A 20,914-nucleotide genomic window follows, 5' to 3' on the forward strand; every position below is an offset into this window, starting at 1 on the left:
AGCAGAGTGGTGGAAGCTAGATGGATCAAGCCAGGGACTGATGAAATGGACATTAGGCGAGGAGAGCAGGAGAGGAAGCAAGATGGAAATGGCAAAAGTTAAAAAAAAATATTACCTGGTAGACTATGAAGAAGTACTAGAGACACATTATGAATAAAAAAAACATTATTACTCATTCTGAGTATAAAGTTGAAATTTGGAGATTAAAGTCAAAATTGTATTTTGAGAAAAAGTTCAGTTCAGTTCAGCTGCTACAGCTCCTATACCTTCTACCAAATGCCTTGTGTAGATGAGTTAGTGTAATATTTGTTTATTTCTTAATATGGCCCTAATACTGTGTCATAAAAAAAAAATAGGGAGAATATGAAAAATTAAAGGGTGGCTTCATGGTACCTTTAAGTGACTATATGAACTTATCACAATCAAAATCATCTTTAGTTGGCCAAGTTTGTGCACAGAAACAACAAATTAGGCTTATACTCAAACCCAGTTCCCAGAAAAGTTGAGATGCTGTGTAAACTCTAAATAAAAATGCAATAAGTTGTAAATCATTTAAAATCTAAAATAAAGTCAAAAATAGCATCAACTGTTGAATCCACTTTCTGGGTACATTAGTGCATATGTCAGGGGTAACTTGCATATCTAAAGAGCATACTGTTGTAACAATTAGGCTCCCATGCTGTAATATGTGTACTCTTTAAACATATCATTGCCTCACCAGGGAAATTTCTACTTAGCTGCAATTTTGATCCCACTTCTCAGAGTTGCATTCAGCTTTGTCTGCTTTGCCTCACATTGCTTCATATTTTTAGTACACTGACATTACATAATGCTGTTATTTTGTAATTTTGTTTGTGGGTGAAAATGTAAAATGAAAAATGAATTAACCTGAAGACAACAAGAAGGACCCCCCTCCAACCCCAAACCCGCCACCACTCTTAGTTGCTCACATACGCAGACAAACACACACACATATCCACACAGGCAGACAGATCAATACAGTCTCATTTCACACCTTGTGCAGCCAAAGTTTTCCATTGTAGAGGCAGCAAAACACAGACAGACAACAAAGATAGGTAGTCAAGCAACATACAGTGGATAGAGACAGATAGACATAGAGATGTGAGGCTAGGTGGCAGAAACAAGGTATAAATGGCGAGGTGAATCCCAATAAAAGTGTTTTGAGTTCCAAACGAAAAAAAAAAAGATTTCCTGGGTGGCTGACGCGTTTTGGAGTCTGTCTAAATGGTTGCGTGTGTCTGTGGTTTTTGGAGTGCGAAGAACAGGAACATGTTTTTTGAGTTCAAAACAGCCCGCTTTGTTCCCATGTTCCTTACAGTGACACTGATCTTCTTCTCAATTGCCTCTCTAATATATTTCCTTGTCATTTCTCTTCCTTTGCCCCCCTCCTCCACTCTCTTCATTTTACATTTTTGACATTAGGCTGACAGTTTTAGCCATCTGACGCTTATGCTAAATGCAACAGCAGATTAAGCTTCAAGTCTTACTATAGCAACCCCTAAAAATAGGAAACACAAAAGTCAGAGTGTTAGCTTTCTTACAGCAATCCTTTGACCCTGGAGAATAATCATGCTAAAGCAGAGTTATGGGAAGTTTAATAGATTAAATCCCCTTCTCTCCTTTCCTTTTAGCTTCTCTCCTCAATTTCCTTATAGATTGAGGCAGGAGCAGGCAGGTGGAATAGCCTTTAAGTTTAACCATGATGTGCATGTATGAGCCCTTCCTGTCGACGGGAGGCAGAGCCTTAAAATTTGGCCTTCCACAGCCTTTCTATTCCCTTCATTTGTATGTGCGTATCCCTCCTCCCTCACTTGCCCACTCAACATTGGCTTCACTCCACAGGCTGTTGACTTTAGTAATCAATATATATGTGTGTGCCTGAGTGTGCATGCGAGCAATGGAGTGAAATCTGACAGCAATTGTCAGTTATCTCACAAGGGCGTCAAAATAGAGTCTAAAATGGTGGGCCAAAAAGCAGTGTGTTCCTCCACTCATTTATATGTATGCATATGGAAGCTTGAAAGCATTTGATTATCATCCATCTCTGCATCACCTCTTTCTGAACCACCTCCGAACAATAAAAACCATTACAGCCACTTTGCTGTACACCAGTGAACATTTGTCATCACACTGTGCCGATAACAATACTGTGAGATTACTTTTGTTCAGTCATTATTCATCCTTTTATGTTTCCATTCTTTTGGCAAAGAATTGCCTTGTAACTTAACTTTCATGAACCAAAATCCTGTTTGTGTTTATTACATCCCATTTTTTTAAAGCCCAATTTGCAGGTTTGTGATCTTTTGTGATTTACTGAGAGCACCACCGCAGTTCCTTAGTCCTTGTGGCATTTGTTATTATGGGTTTATATGTTTTAATGTCAAGCAATAATCCAAGTTTTAATCAACTGTTATCACCACCACCACCTACCGAGGAATAAGTGTGTAATTTAGGGATTATTTACTGGAAAATATTTTCCTCTGATTAGAAGGTGACTGACAAGAAGGAAATTAAGGGTCTCATGTACTTTATTCCATCAAATATCCATTCAAATGCAAGTCTTCTGGCTTTGGTTGCCCATTCAGGGCACTGGAATCAACTTGTGCTGTAATGAGATATGTACAAAGACATCACTCAGCTGCTTCTCAACTGAACAGCAAGGAACTAAGATTAGACGAAACCCACATTTATATTGTTTATTGTGATGGATTATCAAGCCTGGGTAATTTTCCAGTCTGTGGAAGTAGCTTTTCATCATGTACAAGAAAAAAAAATGCAGCAAATGGCCTATTTCACAAAAGAGAAACAAGCCCAGTCTAAGACATATTGTTATGCCTGTCTGGTTCGGGACATTACAAAACAGCAACAATTTTCCCCAAGTTGAAATGTATTCATGTATTAAGTCAAAGAATATAAACCAAATAGAACTGATATATACTTGCTAACACAAAAGTCGTTGTGGATTAAACTAGCGATAACTGCAAACACAATGACACCAAAGGAAATGAAAATCTGAAAGACTGAAAGGCACCAATATTCCGAGTCCATCTTGGAAAGAAAGCAAGCAGGTGAAGACAGCTCCTTGTATGAGGCGTGAATAGCTATGGATTAGGATCTGACTACACGGCAGACAGGGCCAGCAACCAATGACATGAGGTCTTTCATTGGATGATGGCAACAAGTCCCCAAAATGTTTGGACAGGGCGATGTTTACCTCTCTTCTTTTAACAACAGTGCATAAACACTGGAACTGAGGAGACCAGCTGGTGTACTTTGAAAGAGGACTGTTGTGCCTTGTGTGATCCAGGAATCTAGCTTGGGCTTGGGATGCAAAAGGAATCAAAACTTTAAATTCCAACTTGACTCTTAAAATGTATATATCCATTGTGTACTTATTAATGAGAGTGAATATTATAATTCTGGCTTAGTCCCAGACTCGAAAATGCATTTTTCTTCAGTAGGTTACTTCTGATATTATGAGATATTAAAAAAATGATAAACGATTATGCCATAACACCAACGGTAAACAAATGTTTTGGTTTGTTTTTAATTCATTTCATTTCTCGTTTTGACATTTTAATACTAATAGTATCCACCCACGTTAAAACTCACACCGAAAAAGATAAACGACACCACAGCCATGATTAATATTCTGGTCTCAAGTATATTTCATTATCTTCTGCTTAAAGTTAATTCTTTTAGTCAGCTCAGTTTAGGGACTTCTTTCGACTTGGGTGGTTAGATATTTGGCTAAGCAACATGGGAGACTGGATTTTGAATGTTGAATGTCTAAGTGCTGTTGCATAAGAGTCTTAAATGAGTCCTTGATAATCGGAAGACAAACACAGTTATATAAACTGCACATAAGCATCCGTCTATGTGCCGTGTAGCTGACTATTTGTGTGTGCACAAGTGAATATGCTTCGTCCACAGTGTGTGTGTCAATATCTGTGTGTATTTCTTCTCTTACCATCATGTGTGGAGTCCAAAGTAAGGAGATGGTATTTCTCCTGTCATTCTTATTCCACTTTAGTTGCTATTGTGCTGTTCTTCTTTCATTCAGTTCCTCTCTCTCCTACTATTTTTGCTCCTGTTGTCTTAAAGATTGTTCATACCCTTCTACTTTCTTCATCTTTTTGTTTTTCACTTCCTTTTCTCATCTTCTTTGTGTCCAACTTCATTTCTGTCTTCATTTTTCTTTAACAGTACTTCCTTTTGGCTTTCTTTTTTCTCTTATCCTTCTATGGTTTGGGATATATGTGTTTCTGACGAGCGTGAATACAACCTTGATGGGATATTTCCCCACAGGATGTCATTAAGATGCAGCTGGGGTGGACATAAGGTGTGTGCTTAGGGATCAGCCAGAGCCAAAGCTGTGTAACAGATTGCCTTGCTAATAAACTATGAAAGGGCAGGAGCAAAGTGGTAGGGGTGTGTCAACATGTGTTGGGGAGGGGGGCAAATGGAAAGAGAATGCTAATAGTTCTGTCAAGACAATCACGAGTCAAGTGTTTGCACAGGTGCTTATCAAGATACACACACATACTTCATGTAGTTTCAATCAGGTCTGCCCCTAATGGTAGTGGACACTTGTGCGAAACTCTTTAGCCACCTCTCATCTTTTTATATTTTGTTAGGAAAATGGGAAATAGGTGTACAATTTATTCAAACATACAAACATAAATGGAAAGGGAGCATTTAAGACAAAAACAGAGTTCGTACAATTCTAACAAAATTAAAATTCAATATTTGGTATGACCACCTTTTTTTCCCACACAGCCTGAACTCTCTTATGCAATCTTTCTTATAATTTATTTAACTAGTACATACTTCTCCAGCCTTTTAGGACATTTAGAGTTCTTTAGATATTGGCTGCTTTTTGTTCTGTTCCCTGTCAAGATGATCCCACATTGCTTCAATAATATGTTGGTTCAGGCTCTGGGGAGGCCAGTCCATGACTAATAGTGTTCTGTTGTGTGTTTTTCTATCAAGATATACTTATAGTGCACTACCAGTGTGTTTGAGACCATTGTGATCTTGAAAAATGAAGCATTTACTAATCTGACACTTTCCAGATGGAATTGCATGGTAGATCAAAATCTGTGGGTATGTTTCTACATTCATAATTCCATCAATTTTAACATGATTCCCAGGACCACTGGTTTACCTCTACTGTTTATCACTCCAGAAGACCTGTTGCCACTGATTTTCAGTACAGCTCTTGTGTAATTTCTCATACCTCAGTCTTTTCTCTCGCAGTTTCCCTTCCATAAGAATAGTTTCTTTCCCTTCTATTGAGACTATTTCTGGTGAGCAGCGTATAAAACAGCTATAAATGCCAGAGACATGTTTCAGGTCCTGGGTCAGGTATTTGCTGGACTTCTCATATGCCTTAAGGGCATGACTTTCAGATGCTTTTCATCTGCTGTGGACATTCTTTATTTTTTAGGCTTGCTTCTTCTTTTATTCTTCACTTGTCCAGTTCCCTCATTTTTTTTTTTTTACAACGCACTACACACAGTGCAGAGATATTAATAGCTAGTGCTAATAGCGCTTTCTCATGAAAAATACTATTTCATGCCTATCAAACTGTTATCTTTGACATTTTTTAAAGACTCAGCTAAAGAAATAGAAACAATATTATTATTACTTCTTTACTGACGTTGGTGACGTTCTGTTAGTGACTAAGGTAACAAAATGTACAATTTAAAATTGGTTCATTTCTAAGTAGTTTGGTAAGTGTAAACACCGCACTCTGGATTTAGGTGTTGCTCATTGTTAAGGGGCTTAGCACACAGAGGGAGACACACTTTCCAATGCAAACATAAAAACAGGAAAAAAAAACATTACTATAGAAATGGCCAGGTACAAAGACTGAAAATGACTGAAAAAGCAGTCAGTGTCCAAAGAGTGATTGCTGAGGACCACTTAAAGGTGCAAGAAAGTGACACCCTGGAAGCAAAATATAAAGAAATGAGGGGTGATTGTATGTTAATGTTATTGACTTTTGAGATTTATTCTGCTTTGTGTTTGTTACCTTTATTCCATTTTTCTATAAATTCAAATCTTCTTTGTGTGCAAGACTAATGAACCTGACACTAGTTCAAAATAACCTAGCCACTTACCTAGCAGTCACAGTAAATTTATACATGCACACATTTTAACTTCTTATCATCATGGGCTGTGCAGATGGAGCTAAGTTGAACAGTAATAAAAATGCAGATGATTACCCAGAATCACCTCAGGCTGAAGGAAATTAAAGTATATATTTTTAAGTGCTTGGGTAAAGTTGACTGAACCTGTATGTTTTGTTCAACAACGTCCTGATTTATATTCAATGTCGCCATGCACATTAACAAGTGTGAACTGCATCTTGAATAAAGCTTTATGTTGCTGGCTACAGGGCGGCTCCACTGAAGTAGATTGAACGTCACTACTTTGCTTAAGAATGAAGCAGTTTGTCGTGGGTGGAGATGTTGCATTTGTTTTTTCCACCCACATCTGATTTATCAAATTACCATTTCTACAATCTGTGGCCAAATATCTACTATATTTTGGCTCATCAACACTATTGCATTATACAATGAAGCACATTTACATTCAGAGGATGTCACTAGATCTGCTTACTCATTGGTCTATCATCGTCACACCAATTCCTCGGGGACGTTGAGGGCTCGCTGCCTCGTGAAAATACAAAATGCTATCATCAGCATTTACGGGAGGGAAGGAGAGAGGGAGGAAGAAAGAGGAAGATGAGGAGGATTCCAAACAACACAAGACACTAGACAGCCCTCACACATTTTAGCCAAACTAAATTATAGCCAATGTATTTTTGTTTATTTTAAACTGAAAACTGAGAGATAGCATATGGAGGAAGAGAAGATGGAAAACTAGAAAGAATAATGAATGGCACAAGTGACAGAACAAAGGTGGAAGGATGACAGAAACGCACCAGGTGGAAAGGAAAATAGGTGGAATGAGAGATGTGAATTGAGACAAAAAGAGACAGACAGTTTGAGTTAAAATGTTGAATTATTGCCTCAGTGGGAGAGGCAGAAAGTAAGAGGATGGCTGACAGGATGTGTGCCTATGGGGCTTGTGCTGAACAGAGACAGTTGACTAAGACGATTAATGAGTTTCTCACTCCGCGAGACACACATAGACACAGGGTGAGCTTCAGTAATGACATCAGTGTTAAAGTCAGCGATGACTAAGTGTAGACCTCCAGAAAACTGATGATCAGTAGTAGATGAGTCTTCCCGGGGCAACAAAACGCATGACTATGATGTAATGTGATGTCCTGTGTGCTCAGCAGGTTTAGGTGTAGCATGCAGTCACTGTTTCCTAGGCTTTAGAGTATGAAAGGATAATATGTAAGTACCTTTCTTGCATATTTGCTTCATTTCCATGATTCGTAGCTCTCTTGTTTATGTACTTTTCATGGATATCAAATTTGTGGTTTTGGGCAGCTCTTGGTGGGACATCATAATAAACTGTTCACATCTCAGTACATGAAGTACTTTTTTAGATATTAAAAGAGTCAGATAAGTTAAACAACATCTAATACAATTTTCCTGAGTATTTTTTTGTATAACTGAAATACAACTTGGCTTTGTATGTGCACATGTGTACACAGACACAAGCCTATTTCAGGATTTCAGCAACAGACACTTAACTGTCCTTAAGTGAATGCTCCAATATATTTAGTATGTTTATCTGGTTACTGAGGTTCTAAGCAACCATACTTGAAGAGCGTGTGTGTGTGTGTGTGTGTGTGTGTGTGTGTGTGTGTGTGTGTGTGTCACGCATCAACATGACACAAGTGGTTTTGTGTATTGTGTGTGTTTGTATGTGCACTGTATATTTCAGCCAACTGTGCAAGGCTACTCAGCCGATAGCCAGACCTACATGAAGGCCGGAGGAACTCTACAAATAAACTTCTGTGGTACAGACCAGTGGACAGTTGAACAGATAGAGTTTTGTGCAGTGCATGTGTACATTACTGTATATGTTTGTGTTTGAGTGTGTGCAAGCCCTATGTATGGTGGTACTGTACTTGATTGGTTTACTTAGAAGGCTTGGCAAATACGTCAAGTAAACATAAAGTTTTTAGTTTCCACTCAGGCCTGCATTCTCAAACACAGTCTGAGACACACACGGTCAGCACACATCAGGTCTGAAATACATTTTGTGTTTGTCTTCAGCTTCTTGCTCTGGCTTCTTTTTTCTAGTTTTTAATATATGTCCTTTCTCTCCTTACTGTCTTGTTTTCAGGCTTGTTCCCGTGTTACTTGTTTTACTCATTCTCATTCCAAACGTTTTACCCACAAAGACAGCTCATGTCCTAGAGATCAATAATTTCTACTTTGGGAGTAAATATAAACAGAGATTTATGGGGGAAAAGTGTTTACATGTTCATATCTCCCTCTACACATGTTTGCTACAAAAAATAACAATAATCTATATTTTCTCGTGGGCATTTAAAATATTCCCTTTCAGCAATGTACCAAAAAATTTGGTTTCATTCACTGTGAGGCAGCAGTATGAGCCACTGAGACTCTGTTGAACCTCTATCATTATGGTATCTTTGGGCTCCATTGGTGCAGAAACATTTTCCCAGACTGAAGTTGGACCATGAACTTATCTGACTTTATGCAAAATGTTGAATATTTTTGCTATTCTTTATTTTCATTACTGAAGGGAGGGGTGCCTAAAAGAGACTGGCCTGCATACTGGTCAGTGTAATTATTGCCTATTCCCTATGCAATTATTCCCTGTATAACATCAGCTGGCTTTGGAAGAGGAAAACCCTTAATCACACTAACCCTTAGGAATGTCTGCTCTTGAGTGATCTATAAATTATTACTCACATGTCACAAAAGACTTCTGGTTAAACTCTGCATCAGTAAGTTGAGTGTGACTTTATGAGAGCAAAGCTTCGGGTGAATTTAAGTTAGTCGTTACAAATGTTACAACTGTTTTTCTTGGGGCCAATAAGGATGATGAACTGTTTTAACAAATTAAAATATAAAAAATCCATAAGAAACAAATACAGTTGAATACATAGGTGCATATGTGTAATGATATCTAGCTTTGTGTAATTATGAATGGGATTGATACATTTTTTAAAAAAGTAAGTAAAATTCTATTATAGCAGTAAATAATAATAAGAATAGTAAATAATGCCTATAGCTACTTGATCTCTGAAAAATTATTTAATAATGTGCTTTTTGAAAAAAAAAAGATAGAAAACAGATTTAAATATGCATATTACTGTCTCAAAATCATCCTATTATTTTCTTTGGGTTAAAACAAGATTACTGGGCTTCATTTAATAATCCTGCATAAACTGGAGAAACTTAAAAAAATAATAATTCTGACATCCAAGCAGGAATCCAGAGAAGGGGCAGCTTTCCGAAGTGTGTTCATTGCAGTGACAACAGTTTAAAAATAAATAATTAATCTGTGCTCCAGCTGAAATAACTGGGGTGCTGAAGTTAATTAAAAAAAGAAAAAAAAGCAGCAAAAGAGAAGTTTGGAATCAAAGTTGATATGAAAAAAGGCTAACAGAATATAACAAAAAGAAAGCAGATTGCAGACAAGTAGCATGTCATTTGAGATGAGAAACCCACTGCAATGAAGGAAAAAAAAACAAACTTACTTCTGTGGACAGTGTCAGAAAGTTGTTATTGCGGAATCAAATATATGTGTGTGAAGTATTCGAATGCATGATTTAGGCACAGACCCGTGCACACTACTGGTAAATGAGGCCCGTCATTAGTAAAGGTTATTCTTGAAGATGTCACATTGACTGTTTCTGAAGACACATTTCCCAGAAGGTTAAGGAATCACACACCCTTTCAACATATACCAAGACAGACCTGGATATATAGTCATGTAAAAAAACACAAAGAGTTTCCTGTGAAGTATCCAGTAGATTGTAGAACCAACTTTAAGTAATTGTTTCAGTGTGACTTTTTCAGTCTCTCACATCATTGTAGATGAACTGGTCCAGTCTTCATTACAACATTGCTTCAGTACATTGAGGTTTGTGGGAATTTGTTTATTTGACTATCCTAAGGTGCTACCACAGCTTTTCAGTTGGGTTGAGGTCTAGACTTTGATCGACCATTGCAACACCTTGATTCTTTACTTTTTCCAATTTTGCTTGACAGTTGGTATTTGTCCTGATGTGCTGTATTTGCTTTTCATCAAATGTGATGATGTGCATTGTGGGCACTTTGGTCTCATCTGTCTAAAGGACATTGTTTCAGAAGACTTGGTTCAGATGCAATTTTGCACACTTAAACCCTGTTCCTGTGTTGGTAACCCTCAACCCTTACAAACAAGTCAAGCTTGTTCAGTCTTTTTTTAATTGTTCTGACATAAACTTTAACATTTGACAAGCAAATCAGGTCCTGTAGAGTCTGAAAAGTAGCCGTTGGATTTTTTTGGCAGCTTCTATGAGTACTGCTATGAGTTCTATGAGTACTCTGACCTTTTGGTGAATATGCTGGGGCATCCTTTCCTGGAAAGATTGTGTTAACACCACCTGAATGCTCCAGACCAGCAAACTGTCAAAACTTCTGCTTTTATAAAGATGGTCACACTTGCTGAATATCAGTTAATCTAATTCACTGAAATTAGTGCACCTGGCTGCTATGGCTGCTACTTACCGAACTTAATTCGGTTCGATACTTTGGTGTCACGGTTTGATATTTTTTCAATACAAAAGAATGTTCATGCTTTTTTAATTTGTCATTTATTAAAATCATAAATATATATTTAAACTCAAACGTACAGTTTTTAAATTTAATGTTGCTGAAACAACAAAGGGATAAAATAATAAATCTATCAAGAAATCACTCATCTTTGGAAAAAGAGAGTTTATTACAGAGAAATGGCTCTTTCCAAAATAAAAGCTATACTGTACGCTTCTTCTGGGCTATATTCTCAGCAGCATATTAAACATATCAGGTCCCCATAAGGAGAATCATGTGCTAACGGCTGTCTAAATGACTCGGGTACAGTTTGTAGCATGTGTGCTTGTTGTTTTTGTCTGCTTCCACTTGTCTTTGCATTAGGATGATGTCGGCGTAAATGTGCAGTCATATTCGTTGTGTTTCCACTAGTGCTGTCAGCGTTAATCTCGTTGAAATGACGTTAACGCCACAACACGGCAAATCTCCGTTAACGAGCTACCGCGGATCGCCCCGTGCGTGGGGCTGGACAGCGTCAACATGTTAACGAGCTAACTGCGCTAACACACTAGTTCCCACCAATGTAATTGAGCATTGCGTGGCACATCCGACATACTGTTTTACTTTAGTCCATGACGCGCTTACCTTCAGGGTCATACTTCACATGAAAACGAAAATAGTTCCTAAGGCCAGATCTGAATGAGGGTGGAGAAGGTTCAATTTGCCATGTTGCAACGAGAGCTTAACTTCTGTCCTGCTAGCTTGCGCTGTGCTCAGTGGATCTGCGCTTGACAGTGCAGCCTAGGCAGCAGTGGCGGTCCTAGCCTGTTTGGCGCCCCGGGCGAACACTCCCTCTGGCGCCCCTCCCCCCCACCCCCCACCCCACCCACACGCACACACACACACACACATATGAAGAGCGAGAGAGTATGCATAGTATGCAAACAGCTACCAAACAGCCATCATAATTCGTCATGCAATGAGAACAGGACAAATCAACAACTGACAATGACTAATTAATATTAAAATCTGTAACATAATGTATTGTTTGGAGTTTAGTCTGTTACTGTTACTGTTTTTACCATTTCTTTTTGGAGCAACTGTAAGTGTATATTTATTTTCTTACTCTTCTTATATTTATTGTTTGTTTACTTGCACTGCTGTAACTGGAGCCTCGTCTCTCTATATACTGGACTGTATGTAGCGGAGATGACAATAAAGTTTACTTTGACTTCAGCAGCGAGCAGGCGTACCAAGGGCTCTCGCGCTCACTTTTCGCGTATAGAATTTCGAAAAAACATCGGTGCAAATTATAAGTCTGTATCATAATGTCTGGTGTTTTGTGTTTGTTGGTTTGTTTTTATTTTGTTTTATTTTGCGAGTTCGTTATTAGATGCTGCTCCAGCCAGCCAGTGAATCCCCCGCCGCCCCGCCCTCTCCTCCCTGTGCAGCAAGCAGCAGGCGCACCTCGCAAACGGAGGGCGCCCTTACTCCCAGCAAATGGGCAATAGAAAACCGATCGGTGCCTGTACCATTCCTAATATGCGCTGGCATGATGTCGGGGCAGCATGAGTACGAGCATTTTTTATTTATTTTTTTTGGCCGATGCCCATGATGCCCGTGTCGCCCGTATCAAAAACCGCTACTGCTAGGCAGAGTAGTCGAACGCAGATCCACTGAGCGCTCAACACAGACAGCATCGTCAGAAGAAAAGTTGATAAAATAAATTTAAATTTTTGTATTGTTTGATACTATGCGTACCGAACCAAAAGCACTGTATCGAACGGTTCAATATCGATACTAGTATTGTTGCATCCTTAGTGTATGTATATATATATATATATATATATATATACACACACACACACACACATATATTGGCTGAAACGTCTGCACATCTTTTGTTAGAGTTCACTAAGTTGCATCATATAACAGCCTGGCATAACAGAAATTACCAGTTACAGTTCTGTCATTCAAGCAATTAGAAAGTGACTTTTGCTTTTTATTTCCTGTGTGTGTGGCGTTCACCCAGTTGTGCAAGGCCTCAGCCCTGGTTCTGATTAACTCTCTGTAAAAACACCTCTGTTCAGAACATTACAGCCCATACATAACACTCTCCCTTTGTCACACGCACACGCACACACACACACACACACACACACACACACACACACACACACACACACACACACACACATACCGCTCTTACACATGCTGCACAGCTCCTGGAAGCTCCCAGTTCGCAAAGGGGAGAACACACCCACTATCGGAAGCCTGATAGAATTTAAGAAAGCTGGGACACACATCTGCACACAGACGCACACACAGACACACACACACACAGACACACACACACACACACACACACACACACACACACACACAGAGTGCTCTGTTTTCTTAGCTTTGATACACTTATAGAGTTCAAAGGTGAGAGGGCTGGAGGTAACTGTGTGTTTTTTCAGAGCTTATAACCACCTAAAATCCACTTGTACACACACAAGGAGGTCCAGATGGCTGGGTGGATGCAAAAACAGACATACGCATGCATACAAAACGCATAACACACCTCAAATATCTGTTACCTGACATAAATAGGGTGAGTCCCATTCATGCATCCAAGTGCTAGATTTGTTTGGACTGTTTGCTGTTTTTTTATTTTATTTTTCCTTTCTGTTAATGAGGTAGACTTCAATGTTTAATCTCCGGCTGTTAATAACATTTTACAAATAATATTCGGAGGATTAAAAACAGCAGCTCGTGCCTCTGTGTTGGTAAGTGTGCAGCTTTTGGCTATTTCTAAAACACTAACACACATCAGACAGTCCAGCTTAGTGACGGGAGATCACCACAACAGCAGCACCAGCAGGACACATGATACATAGCAACTGACGTGTTCAGGTCCTCTAAATCTCAGCCAGCTGAGAGCAGTCACATGTGATCAATTGCTAAATTTATCACTTAGACCTAAATGCTGTCATCCACATGCACAAGGAACTGCACGCGTGCGCTTGTGTGTGATTGTGGGCTCAACCCCTGCTACCTCTTGAGACACGATTGACGGTATCTTTAGTGAGCAATTATAGCCAGAGCGACTGTGAAAAAGGTCACAGTCATCCAGCTATCAACACTTTGCACCAAATGCCAACTGTGTGTGTATGCATGTGTGTACACTGTAGCCAAAATGCCAGCAGACACACTATCAGGCTAAACATCTCCCACCCCGCCATACCCAGTGATTGTAGATAATCTGCAGCAACTCTGCATGATTGATGAGAGAATTAGTGTTGCCAAGCAAAGCAATGCATTATGGGAATGAAGAACTTGTATTACTGTATAGGGAGCAGGGAATTTAAAATTACAGTGGTGATGGTTATGTGTGATTTTGTGTTTGAGTGTAAGTGTATGCCACTAATAGGTGATGTGAAAGAAATTCTATCTATCTATCTATCTATCTATCTATTAGGGGTGCAACAATACTCGTATCGATATTGAACCGTTCGATACAGTGCTTTCGGTTCGGTACGCATATGTATCGAACAATACAAAATTTTTAATTTATTTTTATCAACTTTCCTTCTGACGATGCTGTCTGTGTTGAGCGCTCAGTGGATCTGCGTTCGATAGTGCAGCCTAGGCGGAGTAGTCGAACGCAGATTCACTGAGCGCAGGGCAAGCTAGCGAGACAGAAGTTAAGCTCTCGTTGCAACATGGCAAATTGAACCTCCCCCACCTTAATTCAGATCTGGCCTGCATACTCTCTCGCTCTTCATATGTGTGTGTGTGTGTGTGCGTGTGGGTGGGGTGGGGGGTGGGGGGGGGGGGAGGGGAGGGGCGCCAGAGGGAGTGTTCGCCCGGGGCGCCAAACAGGCTAGGACCGCCACTGCTGCCTAGGCTGCACTGTCAAGCGCAGATCCACTGAGCACAGCGCAAGCTAGCAGGACAGAAGTTAAGCTCTAGTTGCAACATGGCAAATTGAACCTTCCCCACCCTCATTCAGATCTGGCCTTAGGAACTATTTTCGTTTTCATGTGAAGTATGACCCTGAAGGTAAGCGCGTCATGGACTAAAGTAAAACAGTATGTTGGATGTGCCACGCAATGCTCAATTACATTGGTGGGAACTAGTGTGTTAGCGCAGTTAGCTCGTTAACGTGTTGGCCGTCCAGCCCCACGCACGGGGCAATCCGCGGTAGCTTGTTAACGGAGATTTGCCGTGTTGTGGCGTTAACGTCATTTCAACGAGATTAACGCTGACAGCACTAGTGGGAACACAACGAATATGACTGCACATTTACGCCGACATCATCCTAATGCAAAGACAAGTGGAAGCAGACAAAAACAACAAGCACACATGCTACAAACTGTACCCGAGTCATTTAGACAGCCGTTAGCACATGATTCTCCTTATGGGGACCTGATATGTTTAATATGCTGCTGAGAATATAGCCCAGAAGAAGCGTACAGTATAGCTTTTATTTTGGAAAGAGCCATTTCTCTGTAATAAACTCTCTTTTTCCAAAGATGAGTGATTTCTCGATCAAATTTTTTCTTCGTTATTTTTTTGTTTGAGCAACATTAAATTTAAAAACTGTACTTTTGAGTTAAAATATATATTTATGATTTTAATAAATGACAAATTAAAAAGCCATGAACAGTTTTTTGTATCGAAAAAATATCAAACCGTGACACCAAAGTATCGAACCGAACCGAATTTTGTGTATCGTTGCACCCCTACTATCTATCTATCTGTCTATCTATCTGAGAGCTCTGAAATTAGAAAAATAAGAATGAAAAACTACACACTGCAGTAATTTTTTTGTAAACAGAAAGACAGCATCAGGTGGTGCTATGCTTTTTCATTTAAGTTTATTTTCCCTGCAGTGCACTAGTCACAAATTTGGGAGTAGAGAGGTTTGATCAACTAATTGTTGCTTAAAACAATTTGTTGACTTTTGTCACCCTTTGGAGAAAATTCCAATTAGCAACATAAACCCTGCTGCCCCAAAATTGATTCACATGCCATGTGGCTGCTTTTTTTTTTTTAAAGGAACAGAAAATATATATTTATATATATTTTAATATACATATTTTCCTTATTTTTGAGCAGGAGAGATCATTCACAAACGTTATCTATGTCCCCTTGGAGGAAAAAAAAACTATAATAAAATAAAAACTCTGCTTTTCTATCATAGCTTCAAGGTAGGACAAATTATCAAAAGTAAGTCATATTATAAGTACATTAAATGGCAGATAGAGCAGGGGTTGTATTTCTGAAGAAAGGATTCTTTTAAAGTACAAGTGTACCTCCTGGATATGATGCCTTGCTTTAGAGTTTCAAGGTTTTACTTTATACGAATATCCAATTATCTGGAGATGTTCAACTTCCCCCTGTCATTGTCAAATTCTCCTTCTGGATCTCCTGCCATCATTTACAATTTATTATGGTTGCATGTATCTTTTTAAATTGCTTGGATTTAAAGAGACTAGTACTCTTGCAGGCCTTATATTCTAGCTGCAAGAGAAGGGTGGTGTGACTGACTGTCTTGTACACTCTTTCTTCTATATTAGGCAGCCTTTCCTGTTTATCTGAGCAGCTTATTCCTCCAGATGGTGAGTTGTGTTACTGTGAGTTAGTATATAATGCCAGCAGGGAAGGTAAGTTAGATTTCATAGACATTTAACATGCTCTGTGGTGCCAGACACGCTGGTTTCAGCATCCGACCTTTAGCTAGGTCCCAGCTGGATAATGCGCCACTGTCTCAGCATCATATATTCTTTAACTGCCCGTAGATCCATAAATCTCAATGCACTACATACCCTGCAGGAATCACTGAATAAAGAGGGGTAGCTATAACCATTTAAAGTTAAATCATTTGTTTTGGGTTTATGTTGTCAAGTGAATGGGCCTCATTTTCCCACATGGTGGATATTTCCCAAGAAGAACAAACTATTTACAGACAGCAGGGAACCGTCATCTTTTGTTAGGTTTCCTTATGATGATGTTGATAGCTTTGCTCTTTTCCCTTGGTATAAAACAAAGGACTTATATGTTACTCAGGGGCTGCTGTTTTTTCTTTTAATTTGATTCAATTTTGTTGTATTGAACAGCAGACACATTTGCAATAAGGTATTTCTGACAGCTTGCTGACAGGAGGAATTTGGACACTTTATTTTTGAGAGACCAAAAACAATATAGCATCTATACTTCAGTCAGCGTTTGGTTTATTAAGTCTGAATTCAAATTAATGGGCATGGAGAAGCACGCCTTACTGACTGAAGTTGGTGCTGTGACGGGATCACAAAGTTCTAAGAGGACCATTTCAGTTACAAGACGCCTTATTGTAGCTTTCGGCCAGCCACAGTAGTTTGAATTTGGACATTTTTGGACCAAAGTAACAAAAATACTAATACTAATACTAATAATAATGTATGTGTATTTCTTTAACAGAAGGATGCCTTCTATCTCCACTTACACACAAACCTAGCCTGCCTAGTGTATTTCCCTCCTGGCTTTCCAATTTAAATGCAAATGTTCCCAAATCGGACTCCACAAAGGCGCAGAGGCAAAATCATTTGACGCAGATGAATTATATATTTTAATTAAGCAGCCAAAAGAATCACGCCTATTCAGCCCTTTCCCCTCCAATAAGAAATGAATAAATAAATATGGAATAAGAATGGAAAACGGAGGGTATAAATGGGTGAGTCAGGGTAGGTAGGAATGGAGAAATGAAGGCATGAGAGTTTGTACCGAGTTTGCGTGATTGCAGCTCTAACCGCCCGTGGGTTGTCATTATGTGAACGATCTGAAGCTGTCAGATTTCAAAACTGTATTGTTTTCTGATAGACGGGCTAAATACCCCCACGGTTTCGAGCATAGACACACATATTGGAGCATTTGAACCCACATAGTCTTAAATGCATGCAAACACCCAGGCACACAAACGTCATTTGGATTTTGATGAGCAAACCAGCACTTAGAAAATGAAGAGCAGAGATGGGGATTGTGATGATGTGACAGGGGATGCAATTTTAATTTCACCCCCTGTCATTCTCCTCAATATCTGTTCAGATGAAATACATATGAGCTGCCAATCACTCATATATACTAACAGAAACTCCAGTGCAGGAGCACAAACACACAATCTCTCAATCATATCTTTGCATGCAAACTTTCAGTCACTATTTTAATCTTTGGCTGGCGCACACAAACACACACACACACACACACACTCACACTCACACACACACACACATACACACACGTACATAACCAAAAAAAAATCAATGCAAAGTCAATACTGTTAAGTAAAAAATTGCAGTGCAATGCAGCATTCAACAGGTGACTCAACAGAAGGTTGTCAAAATCTTAAAATCAAACATGCAGCCATCACAGATTAAATGAAAATAACTATACAGACTTTCTTCCATTTTTACTGTACCATTTAAACAGTCTCAGCTCAGCTGTGTAAAGACAAGAAAATCCCCCAAAATACGTAGTTGGAGCAATTAAAACTGGTACGATGATGGCTAAATAGCAAACTGAGAGCATTGTTTACATTTTTGCCACAGGGGTTGGTATACTCTTTGAGAGTTGTCTCATTAACATTTTTTCACAATATAATATATTTAACATCATAAAAATTGCAAAAAATCACTCGAAAAATCAATCGAAAAATCAGATTTTGTCCTTTTTATTGTGATTTGTGTGAATAAAGGACAGCGTTTTATATTATTCCCCTTAATTTCTCAGTAGTGCGGTCCCAAATACAGTTTTCTACTGTTTCTACTGTCTTCACTAGTTATTGTGTTATTATGGATATTTGTTACCAACGGATATGCTTGGGCTGTCTGGGCAATGGGAGTTGGGGGTGATGCGGGGCGTGGCAGCAGAATTTATAACTGCATCATTGGTTTTATCTCTCACACTGTGCATAGCCTCTGTTTGGGTAACAAACCACAAGAACAACAACACCTGTGCAAACATCTCATTCGGAGCGCTAACTTGCAGCTCTCTGCCAATCACAGAACAGTGTAGAAAAGAGTAAGATTCCTGCTTGCATTGCTATGCTACACAGCTATAGATTTGTCATTCACTCTTTTTTTTTTAGCCCCATGTCACTAAATTAGCAACTGTCAGCTGAGCTGAAGCGTGATGATTACTTCTTTGGGACTGATGTCAGGCACCCAAGCTAACATGGTATACATTTTCATACAGAGAGGGAAAAATAGCTACCTACTAAATTGAATGGTTGTCTGAATTCTCAGTTATTTGTGTCCCAGCTTTAGTTTGGTCATTCATAAAAGAAAATAAAAAAAAAAATCCCCTGAAAAAAAAGTTTTCAGTGTCTGATTGTTTTAGTGTGATTGTAAAAGCTTTTCCATGTTCTTGAGCATAACTCTGCAGTAGTTGCAGATGTATTTCCCCATTTGTGAGATGCTTAAACATGGAGCAGTGGTGTTCATGTTCAACCCTAACAAAGAGAGACAAGACAAGTGAAGGGTATGATATAAGGAGGGAGAGGAAGAGATGCCTACTGAAAAGAGTGATTTAGGAGAGGGGAAAAAAGGGATTGAAGTAAAGAAGCAGAAAAGAGAATCAAGTAAAGGGAAGAAACAAGAGCTGAAGCCAAACAAAGAGGAAGATGTAATGGGATATGACACAGGTTTTTAACAGCTGGAGTCTCGCATCAAAAGAACAAGGAAATTCACTTTCCTTTCTCTGCCTCTATTTGGAGTGCTCACTGTGTTCTTCTCATGCAGACACACACACCTTACTCACCACAGGTCTCAGCAGCAAGCGGACCCTTAGACAACCTCTGTCTGTATGAGAGCCAAGTATTTCTCCTCACATAACAGAGGAAAGGAGACAGAGAAACAGCCCAGGCACCGGAGAGTAGATGGAGAGTGAAGAGAGAGGCCACTTTTTAATGGGAGGATCTAGGTTCAAGGCCCATTGTTGGCAAGGCTCCACCAAGCTCAACTTTTCTTGTACAAGATTGTGCATTCATAGAAGCTGCTGCGGGGTAGCTCTGTTGTAGCTGACCCTGGCCTCTGACCTTGCAACTTTCTGCAGATGAGGGGGCACTAGCATCTCATCAGCGGACAAATGATCATATACTGGAACCTTCGCAAATAAGTTGGTAAAAACAAATGTAGACATTATAAAGGGGAGTCACTCATAGTACTTGTAGAATGACACCATGCATACTGTAACCCCTGAGTTGACCTAGCAGAAAGAAAAACCATACTTGGTTCTGGCAACATGACTTATTGCCTGAGATCTACTCGATTGATCAAACCACTGTGGTTTGCAAAAAAGACCTTGCACAACTACCCCTAAAATCCTACATTGTTCTTTTTAGAGGAGCCCGCTACCTTAGCCAGCTGCTGTAAAATAACCATAACTCCCCTTTTATAACCACAATTTGTCATTTTTACAATGTTTTTGCAAGAATGAACGAAACCTATTTATTTTAAGAGAGCACTGAGACTGTTATTTTGGGAAAAGAAAATGCATGAAACTTAAAGACCAAAGCATTGAAAGTATGAGAAAGCAAAAGATGTGTGCAACTTAAAGCCTCTTTCATCTCACCTCACTTTCAACTGGTAAAACTAAAGTACGTAAGACGAAGGGGTGCCCGTGAATTATTGTTGTTTTAGACGAGAGCTGTGCATTTGTTTATGGTGTGCTATACCTTTAAGAGCTGCTGGCCATAGCCCATCCCAGAGAGGATGGACCCATTAGACTGATGAACACAATGAGAGACAGAAGGAGAGAGATGCACATGAAGAAAAAGAGAGTAAGGTTACACAGTGAAATTGATATCAGCAGATGAGAGGAGTAAAGAAAGGAAATAAAGGAGTGGGAAAGAAACAGGAGGACACGAGGAAAAAAAAGCCCAAAACCACTTCAGCAACAGCAATACTGAAGGGAGATAGACACTGAGAGAGACAGAGAGAAGAGAGGAAGCAGCTATCTCTCCATCTCTTACATCTCTTACATTGTAGGCGTCTATGGGTCTGTCAGTCAATCAGGACGACAGGCGGACACACTCACTAGCCGGCTCCTTGGCTCTTGCACGCACTGATAACTTTGCTGTGTATGTGTCTACAGATGGCAAACCTTGTGACATCGTTGTGCTGTGTAGTTCTGGCTGCAGTGGTGGTAGCCTATCCTCGCAATGGTGA

The 20,914-nt window shown here is 39.4% G+C and overlaps 1 protein-coding gene across 4 annotated transcripts in view; it reads left to right on the forward strand.

Moving 5' to 3' along the window:
* Window positions 1-20,914, forward strand: part of cntfr (ciliary neurotrophic factor receptor) — a 223,666-nt gene that overhangs the window by 68,642 nt on the left and 134,110 nt on the right. For all 4 annotated transcript variants that reach the window (XM_085169227.1, XM_085169225.1, XM_085169226.1 and 1 more), the window contains one exon: window positions 20,841-20,910. In XM_085169227.1, the coding sequence (XP_085025353.1) occupies window positions 20,841-20,910 (70 nt within the window). Of the gene's footprint in view, window positions 1-20,840; window positions 20,911-20,914 lie in introns of those variants that run through there.

The sequence above is a fragment of the Neolamprologus multifasciatus genome, chromosome 7, assembly GCF_963576455.1.
Source record: "Neolamprologus multifasciatus chromosome 7, fNeoMul1.2, whole genome shotgun sequence".
Classification (NCBI taxonomy): domain Eukaryota; kingdom Metazoa; phylum Chordata; class Actinopteri; order Cichliformes; family Cichlidae; genus Neolamprologus; species Neolamprologus multifasciatus.